Genomic DNA, 27,757 nt, shown 5'->3' with positions numbered 1-27,757 from the left:
CCACTTGCTCAATTAGGTGCAGCTCCACTTACACTCAAGAAGCTTGACATTATTCCCCTTAACCTTCTAAATTCCAGAGAAAACAGGTCTCATTTATATTTTTGTGTCTCTTCAGATACTGAAATCTTGAAGTTCAAATGTAACAAGATCTGGACAATATCCAGTCTTGGGCTGCCAAGTGGCAAATAACATTTGCACCACACCTATAGCAACCAATAACCATCAGCAAATAAGAGATAATCCAACCACTGCCCCTTGACATTCAATGTTGTTAAGGAAATTACCTTCTTGTGGAGTTCTGTGGGTGAGTGTGGAATGTGGATCTGGGTCGAGGAGCCCGTCTGTGGCAGGAATCCAAGAACGTTATAATGTTTCCATTTTTAAAATAGTCATCCTTGTGCTCAGACATTTCTATCACCTACTCCCCCTCCCCCCCCCCCCAAAAAAAAGCCCTATCAGCTCATTCCTAGAGTAAGAGAAAAAAGGGGACCGAAGGAACAATTTATTCATGCAGAGGGTGGTACTTGTGTGGAATTTTCTGCTCCCACAGCCCAAAGATGTGCAGGTTAGGGGGGAATTGGTCATGCTAAGTGGTCCCATAGTGTCAGGTCCATTAGTCAGGGGTGAATGTAGGGGGGTGGGTTGCTCTTCGGTGGGTTGGAGTGGACTTGTTGGGCCGCAGGGCCTGTTTCAACACTGTCGGGAATCTAATAAAAAAAAATCCAGGACAAAGCAACTTGACTTGCACCATATTCACTATCTCCCCCATTACACACAATCACAGCAGTGTATAATAGACAAGATGTACTGCAGAAACTCACTCATAAACAGAACCTTCAAAATCATATTTCTGTTCTCAAGCTTATAATCTGTTTCCTAGCAATATGAACTTTCTGTGCTGATGTGGTCTTCTGCTCTTGATATCAATCAAAATGGTGACTTCCTGCCTTTTTCAGGATTTTGCCCCCTGTGGCAGCCAAGATTTTTTTTTAACTACTGCTTCCCCCAAGATAGATCAGGTATTTCCTGCCTTTCATTGCCTAACATACAACATACTTCTTTTCTGTACAAATTTTGAACACAGTTCCCCAGCTATTGCCTTTACAAGTTGTGATTCAATTACTAAGCTCTGGCCCTTTTAAATGTTACATTTCTATTGACGTTTTTTTATCTGCTAGATTCATTGGCCAAATGTTTCCATATTTATTCTGTTTCATCTTTAATAAATTCTAAGACCTTTCCAACACTACAGGCTTTTCTGGCTCTTGCACTGCCCTTTGCAGTTATGCCTCAAGAAGCCTACTCATAATGCTGGCAATACTCACTCTTGAGATGTGAACTGTCATTTATACCCCTTTGCCTCTCTTTTGTGGATTATTCCACTTGGTTTTTTTTCATAAAAGTTCTCCTCTTTTTCCTCAAGGGTATCTCACATTTCTCCTGGAGTTTTTCTGTAAGGCATACTGCCCAAAAGTGCCTGTGCTTGCTCTTTCTTTTACCAGCACTTTGTTGAACATTTATCTTTGAAGTTCTGAATTCATGCTGTTGCCGTTCCCATAGCTATTCCTGATTTTTAGTTTGCATGAATCAGTTGATGAAGGGCTCTGGCCCGAAACGTCGAATTTCCTGTTCCTTGGATGCTGCCTGACCTGCTGTACTTTGACCAGCAACACATTTTCAGCATGAATCAGTTGCTGACAAGCTGAATATGTCTTCTTAAAACGATCATGTTCTTAAAGCCGAAAATTTGCTTTGTTCTAAAATAATTTTCATCATTCCTCAGGTCCAAATGGAATTATATCTGCTCACTGCTGATCACCATGTTGTGTTTTCAAATACCACTGTTCCTACCAGCATGCGATATTCTGCTTTCATTACTACCATTCCTCCCTTCTTTATGCTATGATTTATCTAATCATCTTTGTGAGAGAGTAAGCCACTGGTGAGCCTGAACAGAAGAGATAATTGCCTTAGTCAACAAAGAATGTTTATTGTATGACAGTAATAAATAGAGTAACTAGCTCTGCATAGTAATCGCAAACTCTCAAGAGCATTTTTTAATTCACTCATGGGACATAGGCATCGCTGGCTGGTCAGCATTCACTATCCATCCCAAGATGCCTTTGAAAAGTGGTGGTGAGCTGCGTTCTTGAACCATTGCAGTCCACGTCCTGGTTGACATATATGCCTTTAAGGACAGAATTTCAGGATTTTCAGTGACAGTGAAGGAACAATGACATATTTCCAAGTCTGGTGAGTGGTGTGTAAGGAAATATGCAGCAGGTGGTGTTTCCATGTTTCTGTTGCCCTTGTCCTTCCAGATGGATGTGGTTGTGGGTTTGGAAGGTGCTGCCTAAGAGTTTTTGATGCATTTCTCCAGTGCATCTTGTAGCTAACACATGCTGCTGCTATTGAACGTCAGTGGTGGAGGGAATGGATGTTTATGAACCTGCTGCCAATCAAATGGGCTGCAAATTTGTTGAGTGACATTGCAGTTGTACGCATCCAGAAAAATGTGGCATAATCCTTTATGGTCCTGATTTGTGCCTTGTCAATACTGGACAGGCTTTTGGGAGTCTGGTGGTGAGTTACTCCCTGCAATAATTCTAGCTTCTGTCCAGCGCATGTGGCCCTTGTGTTTAAGTGATGAGTGCAGTTGAGTTTCTGGTCAATGGTAATCTGAAGGATGCTGATAGTGGGGGAATTCAGAGATGGTATCACCATTATATGTCAAGGGGCAGTGGTTAGATTCTTGCCACTTGTCAGCCCAGGTAGACAAGCTGGAGGCTGGAAGAACACAGCAAGACAGACAGCATCGGAAGGCAGAGAATTCAGCTTTTTGGGTGTAGCCCTTCTTCAGGATTTGTCAGCCCATGCCTAATGTCCAGATATTGTTGCACTTGAACATGGACTGCTTCAGTATCTGAGGTGTTGTGAATTGTGAACATTGTGCAATAATCAGTGAACATCATCACTTCTGACCTTATGATGGAGGCAGCTGAAGATAGTTTGGCCTAAGACACTACCCTGAGGAACTCCTGCAGAGATGTCCTGGAGCAGAGACTGCTGATCTCCAAAAACCATAAGCATCTTCCTTTTTACCGAGCATAAGTCTAATCAAGGGAGAGCTTGCCCTGATATGCATTGATTCCAATTTTGCTTGTGGTCTTTTAAGTCACAATCATTCAAACGTAGCCTTGATATCAAGAGCTGTCACTCTCATTTCATCATTGGAATTCAGCTCTTCTGTCCATATTCAACTAAGGCTGCAATGAAGTCAGTAGTTGAATGGCCCTGACAGAATTCAAACTGGGTGTCTCTGAGAAGACTATTGTTGAGCAGGTGCTGCTTGCTGTTGATGACAGCTTCCATCACTTCACTGAAGATTGAGAATAGACTGACTGAGTGGTGATTGGCCAGGTTGTGTTTGTCCTGTGTTTATGTACAGGACATACCTGGGCAACTTTCCACATTGTTAGTTAGATGCCAGTGTTCTAACTGAATTGGAACAGCTCGGCTAGGGGAACAGCAAGTTCTGAAGCATGTGTCTTCTGTATTTTGCCGAAATGCTGGGAGAGCCTGTACAGAATACAGAAGGGCCTGCTCCCTTTGAGTAGATTAGATTACCTATAGTGTGGAAACAGCCATTTACTCCTGACTTATGCACCTAACATTGTGAGTAATTTAGCATGGCCAATTCACTTAATCTGCACATCTTTAGATTGTGGGAGGAAACCAGAGCGCCCGGAGGAAACCCAAGCAGACATGAGAGAATGCACAAACTCCATAGAGTCAGTCACCTGAGGCGTGAATCAAACCCAGGTCCCTGGTGCTATGAGGCAACAGTGCTAACTGCTGAGCCACCATGCCACCTGTCGTACTCAAGAAGAATTCTATTATCTGTGGCCTAGCATCCTGTGATATCAACAGAATGGATTGTGTTCAATGTAACATGAATATTAACTACTTCACAATCATTTCTTTTCACAACATTAGGGATTACTGGAAGAGAACAGAGTTTGTGAAAATACGATTGATATACTTAACATAATTAAGTGCTTGTGAATGGCTATTATAGTTAGATTGTAAAGCAGTGTTGAGCAATAATATATCTAGCTTAAACATTGAACTAAGTAAATGATTGCATCAACAAGTATAATTTCCTGCAAATGTCAAAATGAAGCCAAATATATAAGTTGATGAACTAGCTGTATATCCCAGTCACCATGCTGTACAGGAGTGTGCTTGATCTAATTTTAAGTTGGACAGAATGGTAGCAGAGGAATTTCCATCAGTATTTTTTCCTAGTCCTTGATTTTTTTTAAAGCTTCTCCCTGAAGGTGTCATGGCTGACTGATACTGTCATTAGATGGCTGACGGAGGATGCTGCATCTGGGTGAGGACACAGATGAGGAACACACTGCACACAAGTGACATGTGAAGCGTGGATCGATATTTAACATAAAAGGGAATCAATGTCTTCTCAAGGTAAATCATTAGTTAGCTGGTTACCAAGAGCAGCAACTGGATTGATTAAAGAAACAAAGTAATGTCTATTGATGGAAGCAAAGGTATGGCTGAGGTACTTTGTATACATGTATACCAGAGAACTTGGCTGAATAAATGTTAAAAGAGGTTGCCAGTATACTGGGTGAGATATAAATAATGAAATGAAACTAGGAAGGGTGACACATCAGGTTCACTTTGAGATACATCCTTGGTTGCTGACAGAATCAAGGGTGGAAATTGCTCAGGCTCAGGCTACCTCTTCCAAATCTTAGGCACTGGTGTGATACCAAAGTACCAGGTGATTGCAACTTTTATATTCTTGATCAAGAAAATGAAAAAAATAAATCTGGTAATTAATAGGTCAAGTAGTTTAATATCTGAGGTGGGGACAACTTTAGAAACAATTGTCCAAGAAAATAAAATAAGTCTCTTGAATAAGCCTAGACTAATAAAGAGCAACCAAAATGGATTTGTTAAGAGCATATTGACTGAGTTGATCGATTTGTTTTTAATGACAGGGCAGATGATTGCTGATCCAATAACACTCAACAAGCTTAACATTGTCCAAAACAAAGAAAACCATTTGACCAACACCCGGACATACTCAAACATTTACTCCACCACCAAAACACCGCTGCAGCATCACGTACCATCTACAAGGTGCACTGTAGCAATTCACCAAAGCTCTTGCCACAGCACCTTCCAAAGCCCATCACCTGGGATGACAAGGGCATTAGAAAGATGGGAATACCACCATCTGCAACACCTAAGAGCCACAAACCATCCTGGTGTGGAACCATATCAGTGTTATTTTATTGTCACTAAAACGCATCGGCATCAAAGCATGGTGGATGTTTCATCCCCTTGGGGACTTATTCATTTATTACCATTCTCTTGTGAGGAAAACTAAAACAAAACATCATTGTTTTAAAATAAGGGGTTGCTCATTTAAAACAGAGATGAGAATTTTTTTTACTCTCAGAAGGCTGAATGTCTTTGGAATTCTCATCCTCAAAAAGCAGTGGATGCAGACTCCTACGTTAAGGCAGAGGTAAATCCATTTTTGACTCTCATAGGGGGTGAAAAATTTTCAGAGATATGCAGGAATGCTGAGTTGAGATTAAAACCAATCTGCCATTATTTTATTGAATGGTGGAGTAGGCTTGAAGGGTCAAGTGGTCTACTCTTGTTCCCTGTTCATCTCTTTGTATTCCTACATCACAAGAACACCAGCAGTTCAGAAGGTGGCTCAGTAATACCTTCTGAAGGTGAATTTACTGCCCATCCTTAATTGCCCAAAATTCAGAAATTTACCAAGACTCCAGAGACAGCATCTTCCAAACACATGATCACTACTTTCTCGAAGGACAAAGCCAACAGATACATGGGAACACCATTACTTGTAAGTTCACCTCCAAATTAATTACCATCATGATTTGGAAATATATCACTGTTCCTTCAGTGTTGCTAGGTCAATATCTATAACTCCCTTCCTAATGGCATTGTGGATTTGCCTACAGAGAATGGAGTGCAGTACTTCAGTTCAATGGGACAGATTGTCATCATCTTCTCAAGGACAACTAGAAGTAGGCAATAAGTGCTAGCCCAGCCATTGACTGTTATTTTTCTGTGAATTAATACCTCAAGAAAATGCTGGCCTTACCAGCAATGCCAATATCTTATGAACCAATAAAAAGAAATTCATGCCATGTACATGGACTTTGAAAAAATATTTAATAAAGTCAAGTATTAGGTTTATTAATGAAAAGAAGCCCGTGTGATATAGAAGGAGCAGCATGGATATAAAGTCAGATATGAACTAGTTATGGTGAATGGCTGCTTTTCAAACCATAGAGAGATGTTTAATGGAATTTCTGCTGAATCAGTATGGGAACCGTTGCAGTTTTTGATATTAAAAATAACTTGAACCTATGGGGCACAGAATTATATATCAGAAGTTACAGATGACAGGAAATTTGGAAGTACATTAAACATCAAGGAAGATAGTAACAGACTTCTGAAAGATACAGAGAAGCTAGCAGAAAAAAAAGATGGAAACATGGCACATGAAATTCAATGGAGAGAAAGTGTGAGGTGACACATTTTATGACAGAGGGGAAGATTGAGGAGGATCAAAATAAGCTTAATGCTACAATTTTAATTGGGACAGAGACTTGATGGACTAAATGGTTTCCTTCTGTGCTCTACTGAGTCTATGATAAGTTGTACTATAATAGTATGCAATGGGCTTGATAGACTGTCATCCTTTATGCTTGTACGTTCATTGTTGTAAACAGCTCTGTGCAATAATTCCCACCAAATCACTGCATTTTATATAAAGCCATGTAGTCAAAATGGATATTTATTTTGCTGGATGTGCAACTCATACATGATAGTATAGCATGAATAAAATGCAACATTCTCATATTTGGTTATTTCATTAGTGTTGCATTTAACAACAGTCACCAGGGTGTGTTATAAAATGTGCAAGGAGTGTGCCATCCACAGTATTGGCATTAACAGTGAAAAGTGAAGATTGTTTTTCATTTTACTCTTCTGGCAGAGTGTACTGTGTAGACATAAAACATGAACAGATTTTCTACAGGGATAACATTTGAAAGCAATTGTGTGGTCCATATTTGGTTACTGAGAGACAATTCATAGGTTGATTTTCTCAAATTCAGATATTCTGTTTGAAAATTATTCACAAATATAGACAAAGTCAAGATAATTCTCTGCTCTTCTAGAATGTTATTTCTTCTGCATTCATTGTTAATGTAAATACAGAACAGAATATATTTATTATTGCCACTTGCTGATCCAGAGACTGTCAGATCCATAAAAATCTAATGTTCATCTGTTTTCCATGGCCGTCTGTTTTGATATGCTTGCTTTCATTATCTGAAATTCTGCATCTAGTGTGTAGCTGACTACCTAATGCACTTTCATATAGCTTGACTGAATATAAGAGAATTTTGATCACTGGTGTCCTCATGATAAACTAACTTTTAATGACACAAAAGGGAGCTTGCATCTGTTACATGGCAGCAGATTGGTTTAGAAAAAAGGAATGATGCCCAGCCTGTAGAATATGCTCGGAAATTTATACACTAACCTACAGCTACAGAATTAGCACCTAAGAACTCTGTGCGTGAAAGTTACCTTCTCTCTCTTCAATGGTAATTAGCATTTCATTAGACTGTCATAGAAATCAAAAAAAATGCTTCACACCTATTATAATAGAAAGCCATTGTTATCTCCCTCTCTTTACAGCATTAAAGTAAATCAACACCTTAGAACTGGATTTTATGAGGTTTGTGCTGACAGGATTGAAAACGATTCGAATTCCATCCCTAAGGGCATTGTGGGTCAACCTACAGCATGTAACTGCAGCAGTTCTGGAAGGAGATCAACACCACCTTCTCAAGGGCAACTAGGGACAGACAATAAAAATGCTGGCCAGCCAGCAATGTCTATGTTCCACAATTGAATAAAAAAAAGTGACATGCCGTGCAAAATCCAACACAGGTTTACCTGACTGCCTAAAACCTGTCTAAATTTTGCAAAGTTGGCATTTTTGATGACCTGCTCATCCTTGGGTCTACTGAGGTCCTTAAGTAGCCAATTAATGGCTTTTCAAGGATCCCTGGCAGTTTTTTACATGTGGGCTGATTTTTTACACATGGACCATGTGGGAAGCTCAGCAGTTGCTGGCCTGCAGTTGAGCAAGAGAACAGAGTTCCTTGCAGAACTCTAGGGCTCGCTGGAGGTGGTATCATTTTAGACTATGCCATGACTCCTTAAGCCGGCAGCCCATCTCTTCCCACCTCATACCCTTCTATCTTCCAGGCCAGACATGTCTGTGCCATTTGACAAGGTGAGATTGCCTGCATTCACTGCAGTTGCTCCCACCAAGCCTCCAAGGACTATAGATCTATTGATAGCAATTATCTCAGGTACCTGGTGCTTAGGTTCAGGATATCTGATCTAGGCTGTAGAGGAACTTGGAATGGGAGGGGAAAGATCCAGTCATAGTGGTCCACATAGGCCTCAATAATATAAGCAGAAAGAGGAAAGAGGTTCTGTTGAGGGAGTGTGAGCAACTAAGAGCTAAATTAAAAAGCAGAACCAAAAGGGTAATAATCTCTGGATGACCATCCGAGCCACAAGCAAATTGGCATAGGGTCACCAAGCTTATACAGGTAAACACATAGGGCAAAGATTTGCATGGAAGAAACAGGTTCAAATTCATGGGAAATTGGCAGCAGTGCTGGGGAAAGAGGAAGCTGTTCCAATGGATGGGCTCCATTTGAATCATACTGGGACCAGAATCCTGGCGAATGCCATAACTAGGGTTGTGGCTGGGTTTTAAACTAAATAGTAGATTCAGTTGCATGGAAAATTATGGAAAAAGGTTAAGTAGGGTGGGCTTAGCAGAGGTTATTAAAGTTTCCAGAACAAGTAATAAAATATAGAACATGGAACGGGTCAGGAATCTAAATTCAGACACAGCAAATAACAGGATAACAATGAGAAGGGGGCAGTCAATGCAGGACTGAAGATGTTGCAAGTAAATGCAAGCAGTATACGAAACAAGGTAAATGAGCTTGTAGTGCAGATTCAAATTGGCAGGTACGATGTAGTGGGTATCATAAAGACAAGACTGCAAGGGGATCAGGGCTCAGAACTAAATATCCAAGAATCCACATCCTGTTAAAAGGATGGGCAGAGGGGGCAGTGTTGCCTTGTAGTAAAAAATGAAATTAAATTGACAGCAAAGAGTGATAAAGAATCAGAAGGCACAGAGTCTGTGTGGGGAGAGTTGAGGAATCAAGAAGGAAAATAAACCCTGATGGGAGTTGTGTACAGGCCTCCTAGCGTTAGTCAGGATGTGGGAAACAAAATAAATCAAGAGATTGAAAATGCACGTAAGAAATGCATGATTTCAATAATCACAGGGGACTTTAATGTACAGGTAGAATGGGAAAATCAGGTTGATAGCGGATCACAAGAAAAGAAATTCATGGAATGTCTACGAGATTTTTTTGTTGTGAGCAGCTTGTGATAGACCCCAATAAGGAACAGGCAATTTTGGATTTGATGAAATGAAATGAGATAGATTTGATTAGGGAACTTAAGGTGAATGAACCGCTAGGTGGAAGTGACCATATTATGATACTTTTCTGCTTCAGAGGGAGAAGCTGGAATCAGATGTCCTAGTATTAACAATTGAATAAAGGTAACTACAAAGACATGAGAGAGCAGCTGGCCAGAATTGATTAAAAGGGAAGGCAGCAGAGCAGCAAAGGTAGGCATTTCTGGGGGTAATTCAGAAGGCACAGCAAAAATTCATTCCAAGGAGGAAAAAATATACTAAGAAGAGGATGGTAAAAACAAGGACCGCAGATGCTGAAAACCAGAGTCTAGGTTAGAGTGGCACTGAGAAAGCACAGCAGGTCAGGCAGCATCTGAGGAGCAGGGAAATCAACATTTCAGGCAAAAGCCTTTCCTGATGAAGGGCTTTTGCCTGAAACGTGGATTTCTTGCTCCTCGGATGCTGCCTGACCTGCTGTGCTTTTCCAGCACCACTCTAATCTAAGAGGAGGATGGGGCAACCATGACTATCAAGGGAAGGTAGGGACAGTATAAAAGCAAAAGAAAAAGCATATAATGTGGTGAAGATTACTGGGAAGTCAGACGATAGTCTTAAAAGATCATAACTAAAGAAGTAATTGGGCGTGGGGTGGGGAGGCTGTGGAGAGGGCACAGCTGAGATGAAATAGGAGAGTAAGCTAGTTGGTAATATGAGAACATTACTAGAAACATTTTTTAAAGATGTCTAAAAGGTAAGACAGTGGCAAAATGGAGCATTAAACCACTGGAAAATTAGGCTAGAGGAGTATTAATAGGAAACAATGAAATGGTGGAGGAAGTGAATAGGTACTTTGCATTAATTTTCACAGTGAAAGGCACGAGTTGCATACCAGAACTTCAAGACAGTCAGGGGACAGAGGTGAGTGTAGTGGTCATCATTAAAGAGAAGGTGCTGGGGAAGCTGAATGGTTTGAAGGTAGATAAATAACCCAGACCAGATGGACCACACTCCAGAGTTCTGAAGAAAATAGCGGAGGAGATTGTGGAGGCACTGGTGGTAATTTGTAAGGAATCACTGGAGTAAGGGAGGGCCAAAGAGGACTAAAAAATGGCAAATGTAATGTGCCTGTTTAAGAAGGGAGGGAGGCAGAAGATGGGAAACTATAGGCCAGTTAGCCTGACATCAGTCATTGGTAAGACTTTAGAGTCCAATATTAGGGATTAGATTGCGGAGTACTGGGAAGTCAAGTTGAGGTTATGCCTGACAAATTTGTTATAATTCTTTGAGGAGACAATGAACAAGTTTGATAAAGGAGAGCCAGTGGAAAGGATATATTTAGATTTCCAGAAGACCTTTGACAAGGAGCCACACAGGTGGTGCAAACTAAGATATAAGCCCATGGTGTTTTGGACATGGTACTGGAATGGATAGATGATTGGCTGACCGATAGTAGACAGAGAATGGGGATAAAGGAGTCTTTTTCAGGTTGGCGGCTGGTGACTAATGGAGCTCTGTAGGGGTCTGTGTTGAGACCACACCTATTGACTTGATACATTCGCAATCTGGACAAAGGAACTGAGGGCATTTTTCCTATATTTGCAGATGATACAAAGATAGGTGGAGAGACAAATAGTGTTGAGGAAGCAGGGAGGCCACAGAAGGATTTGGACAGGCTAGGAGAGTGGGCAAAGAAATTGCAGATGGAATACAATGTGGGAAAGTGAGAGGTTTTTCACAAGATTAGACAGACTATTTTCTAAATGGGAAAAGGCTTCAAAAATCTGAAACACAAAGGGACTTAGGAGTCCTAGTTCAGGATTTTCTTAAGGTTAACATGCAGGATCAGTTGACAGTTAGGAAAGCAAATGCAATGTTAGCTTTCATTTCAAGAGGGCTAGAATACAAGAGTAGGGATGTACTGCTAAGGCTATATACGAGTATGGTCAGACTGCATTCATATCTGTATTGCGAGATGTTTTGGATCCTACATCTAAGGAAGGATGTGCTGGCATTGGAGAGGGTTGTGAGGAGGTTTACAAGAATGATCCTGCAGGCTGAAGAGCTTGACATATGAAGAGTGGAAGAGGACTCTGGGTCTATACTTGGAGGTTAGAAAGATGAGGTGGGATCTGATTGAAACTTACAGAATACGGACACACCTGGTAGAGTGGACATGAATAAGATATTTCCATTAGTAGGAGAGATTGAGACCCATGGGCACAGCCTTTGAGTAAGGGGATGACATTTTAGAACTGAGATTAGGAGGAATGTCTTCAGCCAGAGTGTAGTGAAACTGTGGAACACATTGCCAGGTCTGTGGAGGCCAAGGCATTGAATGTATCTGACAGAGAGAAAGATATGTTCTTAATTAGTAAGGGGACTAAGGGTTATGGGGAGAAGGCAAGACAATGGAGTTGAGAAACATATCTGCCACGAATAAAAGGAGAAGCAGACTCGATGGACTGAATGGCCTAATTCTACTCCTATATCTTGTGCTCTTATGTTGTTATGGTGGGACCTCCTTCTGGGAAAGAAGCAGAAGACTTTACTGAAAGGAAAAAATTTTACACTAAGTTGCTGTGACACAGTAAATAGAATCATGGGCAGCTTCCTTCTCTCTTCTACCCTGATCACACAGGGGAGAGAGGTTACAGGGAGTGTAACAGTGCAGAAATTCAACACGAAGACTTTGCTTGGTAAGTAGATTGGTGAAACAGAAAGGATGGGGAAGCAGACAGGCCTTTCAGATAAAAGAAAATTGCAGATTTTATTAAGACTTAGAGGTTAGCTCTGTTGCAGCAAAAGTTAGAAGTTACCTTGTTTATGTCATTGTTGGCATAGAATTCTCTTTAAGTTGTACAATTGGTGAAGATAATGGACAATTTTTTGAAAATAACTTGATATTAATGATCATGTTCATCTTTTCATAAAATAAAACAACGCCTCAACTTGTATTGATTCTTGATCTTCCTGATGTTCAGGAGTAGGCTCAATGGTCTGTTGATGCTCCTAATGGCGAAGTTCTTACGTTTGTTCTTATCAGGCCTTACCTTACCAGACGTTTCCTTGAAGAAACTAATGCAACAAACACAAGTATCTAGTTCATATCACTGGATATGTGTTACCATTATTATACAAACAAGTTATGGAAGCAATGATTAGAGAAGTCCAAGTCAGCTGATATGAAGAAAAAAAATACATTTCAGATTGTTTTGAGGAACAACCAAAAACATTGAATCAGCAAAGATAAATTTAGCCTATTTTAGTTCATACCGTACATTATCTCTTCAAACAGCTCAAGTTTGCAGAGGATTTCCAAATATTTGTATGCAGAGTTATTAGATATTAGTGTGATTGAGCACATTGAGATCAGCACAAAAGTCACAGTTATATCAGCATGGATACAGACTGGTTACTTAATAGAAAAGAAAGGGTTGGGATAAATTGGCTACTTTCAGGGTGGAGAAAGTGAGGTCTGCAGATGCTGGAGTATCAGAGCTGAAAATGTGTTGCTGGAAAAGCACAGCAGGTCAGGCAGCATCCAAGGAACAGGAAATTCGACGTTTCGGGCATAAACCCTTCATCAGGAATGAGGAGAGTGTGTCCAGCAGGCTAAGATAAAGGGTAGGGATGAGGGACTTGGGGGAGGGGCGATGGAGATGTGATAGGTGGAAGGAGGTCAAGGTGAGGGTGATAGGCCGGAGTGGGGTAGGGGCGGAAAGGTCAGGAAGAAGATTGCAGGTTAGGAAGGCGGTGCTGAGTTCGAGGGAATCGCCTGAGACAAGGCTTTCAGGATGGTAAACTAACCATTACGGTATTGCAGGGATCAGTGCTAAGGCCTCAACTATTTACAGTCTATATTAATGACTTGGTAGAAGGGAATGGCATATTAGAGGAAAATTTGTCAATTATGTAATGATAGGTAGGAAAGCAAATTGTGGGGTGGGGGGATACCAATAATTGGAAAGGGATATTGATTGGTCAGTGAGCAGGTAGAACTTTTACAGATGAAGTGGCGTGTGGGTAAAATTGAGATTGTCCACTTTAGCAAAAAGAACAAAAGACAAAGTACATTTAAATGGAGTCAGATAATAGGACAAGGCAGTACAGAGGGATCTGGATGTTACTATGCATGAAGCATAAGTACAGCAAGTAATTAGGAATGCAAATGAAGAGTTGGTCCCTACTGAAATAGGACAAAATGTGAAATTATATCAGGTTTGCTGTAGCTATCTAAGACGTTGGTGAAATCTCACCTTAGGTATGTTGGGATCCATTATTAAGGTTAGGTAGTGTAAGAAACTTTATTGTTAGGTAGTGCTCACGTAAGGTAGTATTAGCAAGTCTGGAACTTGTTAGCTTCACTAGACAACAGTAAGCCATTATGTTACACTAAGAACAGGCTGAAAAGCTGATGGCATAGCCTGAAGAGGCCCCAGGGAGGGTGAGAGATAACAGGACATTGGAGCCGTGTCAAAATGCATGTAGCTCAAACTGAGGTAATAGAATGTTATCAGGTGAGAACCAATGACATACCAAAATTCTGCATTTTACCAAATAAGGATGTAACTTTGGAATGTGAGAGAACAAAAGGATAGACAAATTAAAATATAGGCAGAACGCGCCTTCTCCAGTGAGCTAGACACCTCACTGTACTGTGTACGATTCTCTCTCATTAAACCTGTTTATACTTTTAATCAGACCCGGTGTCTCTCTCCTCCAAACGAACACGGGGACAGAAGACCTGTCCCAACAGGTACTATAACCAGATTTGCTCACTTTCCTTAAGGAGAGACATATATGCATTAGGAACAGTTCAGAGATGGATTATGGGGATGAGAAGTCTAATCTGAAGAAAGGTTGAACATGTTAGGTCTATACTTATGGCAGAAAAGATATTTCATCTTATGGAGAAATTGAGATCTAGCAGGCACAGTTTCAAAAGAAGGGGCTTCCCATTTAAGACAGAGATGAGGATGAGTTTCTTCTTTAAGAGGACTGTCAATGGTTGGAATTTTCTTATCCAATGAGCAACAGGCTAGTTCATTCAGTATTTCTAAGGTTGAGTTTGGCAGAGATTTGATTGACAAGGGAGTGAAGGCTAATGGAGGGCAGGAAGGGAAGTGAAGTTAAGGCCACAAGCAAACCAGCCATAACTTTATTAAAGAGTGAAGCAAGCTTGAGAGGTTTAATGGCCTCTCCTGATACTGCTTATCTTATATTCACACCATGAAATAGGAAGATAGCGCTGAGGATTTTTAAGTTAATTTCTAAGCTTTTTTTGAACTGGGATGCCTACATCTTCAAAGACAATCACATAGGTCAGCAATGATTAGAGGACACCACCATTAGGTTGTAAAAGCTTCAAAAGAAGTGATATATTTTTAGATAATGTGATGATGACACCTTTGTATTTTAAGTCTATACTGACAAGTACAGGTGAACAGGCATTAATAAATCTTACATTTGATACAAAGGTACAAAGTCTCAGTACAAATTCATAGAATCGTAGAATCCCTACAATGTTGGGTAATTCAGCCTATTGAATCTACACTGGCACCAAAGAACATACCACCCAGACCCAGAAATATAACTGTTAATTCCTTTTAGCTCTATTCTTCAATAAAACAGTGATGTAAACTTTCTATTAGCAATATACTAAACTTAAAATCCAGTTACCATATGTTGTTATAGCTGCAGTTGCACTTCTCCGTCTGGCCACTATATTCTTTGCCACACACGTGTAATTTGCTGTGTCTGATAGACGAGCTTCTTTGATGATCAAATTATTGTCCATGGTGATGTAGAAGTTAGGATCTCGAGTTGGGTCAATCACTTCTTCATTCTTCAACCATTCCACCTTCAAAAACAAAGTTTGTAAGTTCCATGCAGACAAGAAAGGGTAAATTTTACAAAACTGCAGTCCCAGTTCTAAATTTCAAGGTGACACCATCGTGGATTGGAGAAATAGTACAGAGGTGACTATAATACAAAGATTGCTGAAAAAACTCAGCAGATCTGGCAGTATCTGAAGACAGAAACAGTTAACAATTTGAGTCCAGTTAAACTCTATAGTTTCTCTCTCCACAGATACTTCCAAACCTGCTGTGTTTTTTCAGCACTTTCTGCTTTTACTTCCAAACTCCAGCATGTGCAGTATTGATGCTTTTGTTTCAAGAGCTGAGTATGCCTGATTCAAAGCAGTTTCAGTTTTTAGCCACCATATTTTTTGGAAGTATGTGGATTGAAGTGTTCACTTCTAGAACCAATTCTCTGATCAACAATAATTCCAACCCAAGCTCTGCACAGTAACAAACATCATCAAATTTACTCTCAAACTCTGGTCAAAATAATATTATCAGGAATGCATTTATTATTGATTAGAAAGATCATGGCTGATCTAATAATACTCAACTCCTCTTTCATGAATTTTCCCCTAAATTCTTGAACTTCATATGGAATAAAAATCTGTTTGTCTCAGTATTGAATATCCATAATTACACAACCTCTATAGCAAAGAATTCCATTGAATCACTGCCCTCAGAGAGGAAATTGCTCCTTAACTCAGTCTTAAAAGGGTGAACCCTCACCCATGACATTATGATCTCTGATCATAATCTCTGACAAGAGGAGACAACATCTTAGTAACTACTCTGTCAAATCCCCTAAGAATGTTTCTTCTAAATTTTAGATTCTCTTTCTTCTAAATTCTGATGAGTACAGATCCAAGCTTTTCAAATTCTCCTCATAAGACAGTCTCTCCAAACCTGAATTACAATTTAATCAGGTATCAGATGAGATAACAAAGTGAGGCTAAGAAAGAGGAGTAAAAGTCTTCCTTTAACTGCTGGGTGGTTTGAAGTGAACAATGTGCTTTCTCTAAGCCACCAACGTTGTGACTTCATGTGGCCTAAGTAACAACACCTGAGCTTTTCTTATACTTCTCTTTCCTCCTCATGGGTTTCCTTTTTATCCTGTGGCAAACTATCTTTACTATCTTCCTTGCCCCCAATTTCTGTCCTTCACAGATCGAAACTGATGTCAGAAGCCAAACTTTAACTTATGAACCAACCCATAATCATCTGTCACTTCCACTGCTAAGTTTGTAGTCTAACACTCTCTGCTCTTCCATGAGTTCTTACTAGTTCAGGAAGTTAAAAATCCACAACACTAGATTATAGTTTATTTGGAAGCACTTGCTTTTGAAGTGCTGCTTCTTCATCAAGTGGTTACACAACCATCTGATGAAGAAGCAGTGCTTTGAAAGCTAGTGTCTCCAAATAAACCTGTCGGTTGAAAACTCAGTGACTGAAAAAGCCATCATCACATAAGGCAAGTCCTATTAAAATCAACCAAATGCAACACCCGAAATAAAAAAAATCACCACCACTCATCACTCACTGCCTTTGCGTCCAAGAATCTTAAACCCAACCTGGAATTAGACAATTTGATCTTGACAAGTGCCCTCAATTTTTTATGGGCCAGACCAAACCCCCTTAAAAGATGTTAAAAAGACTCAACCCTAACTTTTTCTGACTTTAAAGTAAGTGTAAGGTGTTGAATTTCAGATGTAATTCAATTAGTCAAACTACTCAACTTTAAGCAAATCACACTTTATTTTTACATACAGTTAAAATATAGACAAAATAAAAATAAAATAAAAATTAGCTCAATGTTCTTAACAAAATAATTTATATATTAAATACCAATTAACTGTTCCAATATACTAACATCCCATAAACACACCCTAGACAAAGGCAAATTCAGTAAAATAGACTGCCTCACATATAATTCTACCAGTAAGAGAACCCAAACTTTTAGCTGTAGCAGAGGGAGGAATAAGAGTTTCAATATTTGGCTTCCAGACCTTAGTTACTACTGAAAGCCAAAACTAAAATTCCTGGTTCTGTGGCCACTTGACCACACCCATTCAGGCTGCTTCTATTGTTGCAACTTTAAAAAAAAGGTCTGATAAGCTATTTAGTTTATTGGATTTGAGCGGACAGCTCCGTACTTCTGTCTCAACACTTCTTCATTAAAAAAAGATCAAATACACCTCCTAAAGCCATTATATCTTCATAACAGGATTTGATGGTCCCATTTTTTTTAAAATCGCAACTAGTTGGGTCTGTATTATCCACATTGCCTTCTTAAATACATCCCAGTGTTCTGAGACAGACTGACTTTAAAGTATCTGCTCCCATTCCACCCAGCCCAAATGAAAACTGATCTTATTAAAATCAGTTTTCCCCCTGGTTGTGAACTTGGATTTCAGGCCCATCCATGTCCTCTTCCATAAAAATATAGAACACAGAACACAGTACAGCACAGTATAGGCCATTCATCCCTCAATGTTGTGTTGGCCTTTTATCCTACTCTAAGATCAGACTAACCTACATACTCTACATTGTTTTAACTTCCATGTGCCTAACCAAGAGTCGCTTAAATGTTGCTAATAATCTTGAACCTGACAGATTTAGCGAGAGTTTGCAGATGGGAAAAGACAATGGTGTTTTGAATTTAGGTGAACTTGACTTGTCTGAAGAACAAACAGCATTGCTCCATTTTGCCAAGGATTTATTAGAATGTGCCCCAATGTCTCTAAAGAAACCTCAGCCAGTTACAACTGTTTTAAGAAGACATCTAAGAGCTTGGATTTGGTATACACAGAATATTTTGACAATCACAATATTATCCTTTTTTCATAAGTTTAAAAATTACCTGCTCAAAGCATATTAAAGTTAATAAAGTTTTCATTTCATTGTTTTTCCTCAGATGTGTATGTGTGTATGTTTTATTTTGAAGAGCAGACATATTTATACAGTATATGTGTATTAACTAGGCTATAAATAATCTTTGCATCTTTGTCTGAGTATGGTTTCTTTTGGTAATAAACCATTTTTTTATTGTTGACTAAATAAACCTGGTTGATTTGTTCTTAACACAAAATTAGCCAACTCTGAGATGTATATAATTGGCCACATTATTAACTATTTAAATGTAAAATTAGTTGCAAACAATAGTGAAATTAGAATAAAGATGAAACGGATCAACTTCAGTTGTAATTGAATCAATAATCAAGGTTTAGATAAATGTGAGGTGATGCATTTTGGGAAAGCAAATCATAGCAAGACTTATACACTTAATGGTAAGGTGCTAGAGAGTATTGCTGAACAAAGAGACCTTGGAGTGCAGGTTCACAGCTCTTTGAAAGTGGAGTCGCAGGTAGATAGGATAGTGAAGAAGGAGTTTGGTATGCTTTCCTTTATTGGTCATAGTAATGAGTACAAGAGTTGGGAGGTCATCTTGCAGCTGTCTCGTATATTGGTTAGGCCACTGTTGGTATATTGCATGCAATTTTGGTCTCCTTCTTATCAGAAAGATGTTGTGAAACTTGAAAGGGTTCAGAAAAGATTTACAAGAATTTTTCCATAGTTGGAGAACTTGAGCTATAGGGAGAAATTGACTAGGCTAGGGCTGTTTTCCCTGGAGCATCAGAGACTGAGGAGTGATCGTATTGAGGTTTGTAAAATCATGAGGGGCATGGATAGGGTAAATAGACAAAGTCTTTTCCCTGGGGTGGGGGAATTCAGAACTAGAGGGCATAGGTTTAGGGTGAGAGGGGAAAGGTATAAAAGAGACTTAAGGGGCAACTTTTTCACACAGAGGGTGGTACATATATGGAATGAGCTGCCAGAGGAAGTAGTGGAGGCTGGTACAATTTCAACATTTAAAAGGCCTCTGGATGGGTATATGAATAGGAAGGGTTTGGAGGGACATGGGCCAGGTGTTGGCAGCTGGGACTAGATTGCGTTGGTATATCTGGTCAGCATGGACGGGTTAGACCGAATAGTCTGTTTCCGTGCTATACTCTATGTGGAGGCCAAACAGAATTATTTCACGTCTTGCAAAGCAACTATAACATTGAATTTGACTTTTGAGGAGAAGGGTGACTGACAAATCACAATTCAATTTTAAGAAAATCAAATTTTGAAGTGATGAATAGAGCATTGCCCATAAGAAACTGTGCCAAAATATTAATAAATAAATCTAAAAAGAAGTTATACATTCAAAAGACTGCATATTGAACAAAATCAATACAGATCCCAAATTGCATTGTTAAGCAACCATGCTCAGAAATGAAGCTAAGGAGGAGTGTTAAGCTAAGAAAGCATCTAAACAAATACAAAGGAAAATGTAAATACATGAGATTTAGAAAACTATGAAATGAAATCAAGACAGAAAGAACCAAAAAGATGTGCAAAAAAACAGATTTTGAAGTCAATACAAAGCTGCATGGAAATTTCCCAATTCAGCTTTAAAAAATTTAAAGTACATAATTGGATTTTGATATATTATTACTTAGGTGACAAGCTTTCATACTTCAAAACCCAAGGAAATTAAATTGTGGTGGGCAGGAATATTGCAAGAACACAGTATATTCTACTTACCAACCTACCCTGCTTGTTAGGGAACTTTAAAATCCCAGATAGCCTCCTACTTCAGGACTGCAATTTTCCCCTCCATGTGGTTAATAATGCCCACCAGCCCATATCCTCCACTTCCCACACCTCTGGCCTTGAAACCCACCCCTCCAACCACAACAAGGATGAACCCCGATCCTCACCTTTCACCCCACTAATCTCCACATACAATGCATCATCCTCTGACATTTCTGACACTTACAGTCAGACTTCATCATCAGAAATATATTTCTCTTCCCCACCATCAGCATTCTGCAGAGAACATTCACTCCATGACTTCCTCATTAGGTCCATGATCTCCACCAACCCACCCTTCACTCCAGGCACCTTCCCTTGGCACCGCAAGAGATGTAAAACCGAGGCTATACTTGCTCCTCACTTATACCCAAGGACCCAAAGGCTCTTTCCACATCTGGCAGAGATTTTCCTGCACATCCAAACACCTCACCTACTGTGTCCGTTGTTCCCAATGTGGTCACCAACATTGGGGAGACAGGATGTCAAATTGCGGGATGGTTCAGAGAACATCTCTGGGACACACGCATCCAACAACCCCACCATCCTGTAGCTGACCACTTCAACTCCCCCTCCCACTCCGCCAAGGACACGCCAGTCCTGGGTTGCCTCCACCACCAAATCCAAGTCACCTGACACCTGGAGGAAGAACGCCTCATCTTCTGCCTTGGGACCCTCCAACCACACAGCATCAACGTCAATTTCACAAGTTTCCTCATCGTCTTCCTCCAACCTTACCCCAGTTTCAACCTTCCAACTCAGTACCATCCTCTTGAACTGTCTTACCTGTCCATCTTCCAACCCACTTATCCAATCCACCCTCCACTCTAACCTATCACATTATCCCCCACCTTCATCTACCTATTGCCTTCAAAGCTACCTTCTCCCAAGCGCCACCCCTGCTCCCATTTGTCTCCCTTGGGCACCCCGCCCATTTTCCTGATGAAGGGCTTATGCCCGAAACGCTGATTCTCATGCTCCTTGGATGCTGCCTGACCTGCTGTACTTTTCCAGTGTCACACCTTTTAACATTAAAATTAGGACTTATAACGAGAGAAAGAACAAAAGGCTGTTCAGCCCTTTGAGCCACCTCCCCTACTCAGTCCCCTGAGCCTGCTTCATGGCTGATCTGATTGTAACTGTAACTCCCCTTTTCGATCTGCCCTGCACAACCTTTGACTTTCTTCTCACTCAAAAATCTATTCAACTGAGCCTTCCGTAAAAATTATTACATTCCAAGGTAATTCTTAATTTTCATAATTCATTATTATTGAAAACTCAATACTTTGTGTTAACCAGTTGTCTGTTGATGTAATTGCTCAGAGCATTAGAAGTTGCTTTAATATGTAGGGAAAGAACAGCAAAAGATAATGGATTATTAACAGCCTGACTAATTCCACGATGGTGAAGAAGAAAACGTATTATGGTGTGGCATTGTCAGTGCAAACTGTGCATAATGGTGAAACAGATATAAATATTTATCAAATGAACCAAGTACTTAGTTTGAAAGAGGTTGAAAAAATACATCTGCACTTTGCTGCACAGAGGATAACTAGGAGAATGTAGGACCACTCAAGGATAAAGGAGGGAACTAATACTTGGAGGCAAAGAATGTAAGTCAGATCCTAAATGAGTATTTTGCATCGGTGTTCACCCAGGACAAGGATATGGAGGATAGTGAGATTTGTGTGAAGCCTACTAATATGCTAGGTCATTTTGAGATCAAGAAAGAAGTGGTGTTGGATCTCTTGAAGAGCACTAAGGTGAATACAGCCCCATGGTCCGATGCTATTTACCTGAAGTTACTGAGAGAGGCAAGAGAGGAGATTGCTGGGGCCAAGATCTTTGTCTTCTTGCTAGCCACTCGAGAAGTCCCAGAGGACTGGAGAGTAGTTAAATGTTGTTCCTCTATTCGAAACGGAAATAGGGATATTCCAGTAAACTATAGACTGGTGAGTCTCACATTGATGTTTTGGAAGCTATTGGAGAGAATTCTTAAGGACAGGATTTACACACATTTAGAAAAACATGGCCTAATTAAGGATAGTCAGTGTGGCTTTGCACAGGGCAGGTCATTTCTTTTTGACTTGATTGAATTTTGAGTAGGTGAAGAAGATGATTGATGAGGGTAGAGTGGTGGATGGTGTTCACATGGATTTTAGTAAGGTTTTCAATAAGGTCCCTTATGGTAGACATATTCCGAAGATTAAGATGCATGGGATCCATGGTGACTTGGCCACATGGATTCAGAATTGGTTTGCTCATAGAAGGCAGAAGCTAGTGGTGGAAGGGTGTTTTTCAGACTGGAGGTTTGTGACTGATGGTGTTTCACAATGATCATTACTGAGGCCTCTGGTGTTTGTGATATATATAAATGACTTGAATGAAAACATGAATAGCTGGGTGAGTAAATTTGCAGATGATACAAAGATCAGCGGAGTTATTGACAGTATAGAAGGTTGTTGAAGGATACTGTAGAATATAGATCAGTTGCAGATATGGGCGGAGAAATGACAGATAGAATTTAATCCAGGTGTGTGTGAGGTGCTGCATTTTGGGAGATCAAATGTTCAGGAAAAGCATACAGTTAATGGCAGGACTCTGCACAGCATTGATGTACTGAAGGATTTTGGGGTTCATGCCCACAGCTCTCTGAAAGTGGCCATGCAATTAGATAGGATGGTAAAGAAAACATATGGCACGCTTGCCTTCATTGGTTGGGGATTGAGTACAAGTGTCAGGATGTCATGTTGCAGCTTTACAAGACTTTGGTTAGGCCACACTTAGAGTAATAGAAATTCAATTCTGGTTAATACATTACAGTAAGGATGTGGATGTTTTGGAGGGAGTGCAGAAGAGGTTTACTAGGATGCTGCCTGGATTAGAGGGTGGATATCTGCATAAACATGATTGTGACATATTCAGTTTCTTGTGTTCAATGCTTTGAACTTATTGCTATTTCTTAAGCTACTCGGAACTAGATATGTTGAACTTAGTATTAAGGACTCATTTTTTAAACTATAACTTAGGAAGAACATTAAATTACATTCTCATGCTTGAGTTTGTTTCTTTTCATTTAGCTAGTAGTCAGTCATAGTCATAGAATGGTGCTTTTACTTACTTTTGCTGATGGAATGCCCTCTGGAGGTCGACAATGGAGTAAAACCTCTTGGTCCAATGGAACCTCTTTCCCTAATGGTTCTTGTTCAAAGTTCTTCCGCAGATCTCCAAATCAGAAACAAGAATTATTATTTAGTCAATCTGCACTGTTATGAAACCAGTTCTGCTGATAAACGTAACGATCATATGAATATTTTTTATTAAAAAGCTATTTTAGTTTAAGTCTTCAATCTGGCAAAGGTAAAAACCTCAACATTTTTACACATTATGACTTAAATTCCTGCTAACATCTGTCTTGATTAAATCAAGGTAATAACAAGGAGGCTCAGTTAAAATTCAGAGGCGTCTATTCAGTTTTAGTAACTGGTGAAACTGATATCTTTTGCCACCATAATTACAATATGGCATTATTAAGAGTCTGATATGGGTTGTGTATGCTACCAGGATTGATATGAGGCAGGAAACATGCACAATGCCTCAACTTTGCACTGAAACTGGTCCTTGGGCTGATTAATATGCACAGTAAGTTCATGGCAGGAACCTCATCATCAAGAGGAACTTATGCTGAGGAGGAATATCCTAACGTAGGCATTTTCTCCAGTACTAAAAGTGGTAAGAAATAAAACTGAAGTGCCAGGGAACACGAAACAAAATCAAAATGTTGCACTAGTGGCACAGGATAAGAGTGAGAAACATAATTATTATCAAAAATAATTTGAAATGCTAAACTTAATATAAAAACTGAAACAGGCAGAAACACTTCTCATTTAAAAACTCATACTTTCAATCAATGAAATTGTATTCAGCTTGTACCATCTTACTAATAATTTGCCAATATTGTGATAATTTGATTTATGGAACCTTCTTTTGTGTTTGCTTCTGGCTGAAAACTGAAATTACTTAAGTACATCCTTCAAACCTTCAATGACAGCATTGGAGTAGAGGTTTAAAATATCACTAAGGAGGAATGAAATAAATGTTTTTGAATTTAATTTTTTTTTATTGCCACGTGTATTCTGCAATGAGAAATACAGTAAAATAAAGTGAAAAGCTTTCATTTGTCACCATGACCTGGAGCCATTTTGAATAGTTTAAAAATAAGAAAAAAATGAAAAGGTGTAGCTTAAAGAGAAGCCCATCACCATTCTACTGCTTCCCATATGAGTCCTAAGCCACCTCAGAAACACCACCACTATCACTTTGCTGCTGTCTGTGCTGGGCCCAACCAATGTTAGAGTTGTCACTCTGTAGGTGCCATCTTTTGCTGCTGGGCTAATTCTCCTCTGCCACTGCATAACCAACCATCTGTGCCAGACCCACAAATGGAGCTATATCCCACCTCACTGATCTCACCTTGATGCCCTACCACCACTATACTTTCTGCCGCCATGACTGGGTCCAACCAATGATGAGATTCCTGATCCTCGGGTGCCACCTTTCCCCACTGAGGCGACACCATGGACATCACCACTGCTGATGTAGCAGCTGCCAATTCTGGGTCCTGCACTCACCCTGGAAAAGGCAGTCAGGGCTCACTGGAGTCTGCGCAGGCTCACTCGAGTCCATACTGGGATAACCTACCACCGCCATTGTTGGCCAAGCTCTTCACAGAGGACGAAAGGTAAGAGAGAAGGATAAAAACAAGAAGAGAGAGAAGAAAAATCAAGAAAAGAGAGAAAAAAAAACAAAAAGAAAAACGCAGAGCAGACGAGTCCCAGGCTTAGCAGTCCCACTCCGCTGCCATCTCAGTCACATTCATGTCTTCATGTTGTGTGTCATGATGAAAGAGTTTACTGCATTGTCTCACAGCCCTGTCAAAAAGCCTGTAATTGAAAATACTTTCTTGACAAAGGGTTTAATTTTGTCATGTACGAAATAGAACATGAGTGCAGTATATCCACTTTCAAAGCTCCCTCGGACAGACAATATTGTTTGAAAGATAATCTTGCCAAGCTAGAAATTATGTAACCTCCTTTCAACAAAACTTTCAGAAACCGAAAGGAAGAAAGATAAGCTGTCAACCTAAAAACTACAAGAGTGTCATCACAGTCAAAGTAAACAAGGATAGCAATGTCACATGAGTTATTGATAATGTAGATTACAGACAAGGAGAGGAAGATAAATGGCCATATGTCCTGCTTTCACTAAAACTGCATCAGATTTTACATTCTGACAAAACATTTCAATGAGGTTTAGGGCTAGTTCCACTAAATGTTCAATCCAAAAGTACACAATACTGAATTTAATTTTCCAGAAGTTCAATTTTGATTCCTCATGATGTAACCCTTTCTGTGCCAATTCACATCTCACCAGCAAATCTTTTCTTCACTTGCAGCCAAGTACAAGGAACCTGGATGATTGGATTCAGTTAGTTTGAGATTGCCTACTTTGCAGTTTGCAATTACACGTTTATTGCCATCTGTCTCAAACATTATGCCTTTTTCTGCCCCTCCTGCAATACAGCCTAGGTCTTTTTATTGTGGATGAAAGCAAGTTGGGTTTCTTTTTCCCTCCACTATGTCATACTCTTTAATGGCGAATCTGCAACGTCCTATTTTTTTTTTACTAACTTTACAATCCCTGCAAGTGCGTTCTGGGGCAAATTCAATGGTTATTTACCTATTCAAGATATTGAGTTTCTGTGATCTTTTGCATAAGATTCAAAATATTGAGTGTCAGTTCCTTATACTGTATATCACTGGATACCTAATGAACAGAAATGGCAGAACCCTGGGTGGAGCTGAATGTAAAAAAGAAAGTCACATGTCATAATCACCTTCACTACAAATCTCTTTGCAACAAATGGCACATTTTACAATTCTAACAGTGTGATTCTGGAGCAGTTCCAAGAATTGTGCATAGTTATGTATGCCCCTATTGATGGGTCTGCCACCTGATCTCCTAAAGAATGTTTCTTAAATCCTTAACATTACATAAGAAATCCTCTGACAGCAGTGTGTGTGTTTTGAAGCTCTTGCTTCTCTGACGTTCTGTGCTCTTAACATTCACTTGTGTTGCACTGTTTCATTTCCAGTTGTGGAAGAAGTAGGTTTTAATCAGGTCAAATAACATTCTACAGAACATTGACATTAACAGGTTTCTAATGCTCCATTTTTACTAGGAGCTGATTTTCAATGGTGCTGTTGATGTTAGCAATAACTCAATGCAAATGTAACACTATTATTCCTGTCAGAGGCAACCCACGTCACCAAATCTGTCGCCTTTCAGACATGTCAATGGTGCTGGCATTTTAGTCTATTAGGTAAATTAAAGTTGTAAACAGACTAAATTGCTTTTGTACAAACTGCTTGCAGAGCCCTCCACTGACACCGGGGAAGATAATAACAACAAAAGTAATCATTAGTATAAGTTTCAGAGCTGAAAATAAACAGTCTTGCACTCTCTCAGCTGGCTTAAAATTGGTATAGCTATGCAGCATTCTGCTGTATGAAACATGTTTATAGCAGCAAATCTCAGAATCAGAATCTTCACAAGATGATGATGATAGATTTCCTCAAAATTAACACTCGTTGCTTTAATGTTTATTATGGTTAAAAAAATATAAAAACAATGCATAAATGTACTGAGTATCAACTACAGAAACATAGAAAATAAGTGCAGAAGTAACCCTTTCAGGCCTTCGAATCGGCACCACTATTCAATATGATCATGGCTGGTTATCTAATCTCAGTATCCCAACTCTGTTTTCTTGCTGCTAAGGCACGTTCAGTTCCCTCTTGACTATATCTAATGAACTGCCCTCAGCAGCTTCATGTGGGAGAGAATTCCACAGTTTCACAACTCTCTGAAGGAAGAAATGTTTCCTCATCTCAGTCCTAAATGGCTTATCCCTTAGTTCTGGACTTTCTCAACATTTTCCCCACATCTATCCTGTGCAGTCCCACCAGGAATTTATATGCATATATGAGATTCCACCCCCCAATTCTTCTAAATTCCAGCAAGTACAAGCCCAGTTGATAAGTCTTTCCTCAAATGTCAGTCCTACCATTCCAGAAATCAGTCTGACGAACTTTCGCTGGACTCCATCAATAGCAGGAATGTCCTTCCTCAAACTTGGAGACCAAAATTGCACACAATCATCAAGGCATGGCCTCACCCTGTATAACTGCTGCAAGACATCCTTACTCTGATACTCAACTCTTCTTGTTGTGAAGGCCAGCATGCCATTAGCTTTCTTCACTGCTTGTTGCACCTGCATGTCATTCTTCAGCAGCGGTTCCGCCATGACATCCAGGTCATGTCGCACCCCATCTTATCCTAAACTGCCACCACTCAGATAACAATTTGCTTTTTGTGATCAAAGTGGACAACCTCACATTTATCCACATTATATTACATTTGCCAAGTATTTTCCCACTCAGCCAGTCTGTCCAAGTCATCCGGCAGCCTCTTAGCATCCTCTCCACATTCAACAATGCCACCCAGCTTAGTACCACATACAAATTTGGTGATATTGCATTCAATTCTTTCATCCAAATCATTAGTGTATATTGTGAACAGCTGGGGTCCAAAT

General features: G+C 39.8%; 1 protein-coding gene across 1 annotated transcript in view; it reads right to left on the bottom strand.

The window, feature by feature from the left end:
• unc5a (unc-5 netrin receptor A) overlaps window positions 1-27,757 on the bottom strand; it is a 294,221-nt gene that overhangs the window by 174,672 nt on the left and 91,792 nt on the right. Inside the window, exons 4-5 of the mRNA XM_060837501.1 lie at window positions 23,225-23,328; window positions 15,284-15,464 (exon numbers count right to left, since the gene is read on the bottom strand). Of these exons, the coding sequence (XP_060693484.1) occupies window positions 15,284-15,464; window positions 23,225-23,328 (285 nt within the window). The remainder of the gene's footprint in view (window positions 1-15,283; window positions 15,465-23,224; window positions 23,329-27,757) is intronic.

Source organism: Hemiscyllium ocellatum, chromosome 16 (assembly GCF_020745735.1).
Source record: "Hemiscyllium ocellatum isolate sHemOce1 chromosome 16, sHemOce1.pat.X.cur, whole genome shotgun sequence".
NCBI lineage: Eukaryota > Metazoa > Chordata > Chondrichthyes > Orectolobiformes > Hemiscylliidae > Hemiscyllium > Hemiscyllium ocellatum.
Note: the sequence above shows the minus strand (reverse complement) of the source record. Positions and strands in the feature narration are given on the sequence as shown.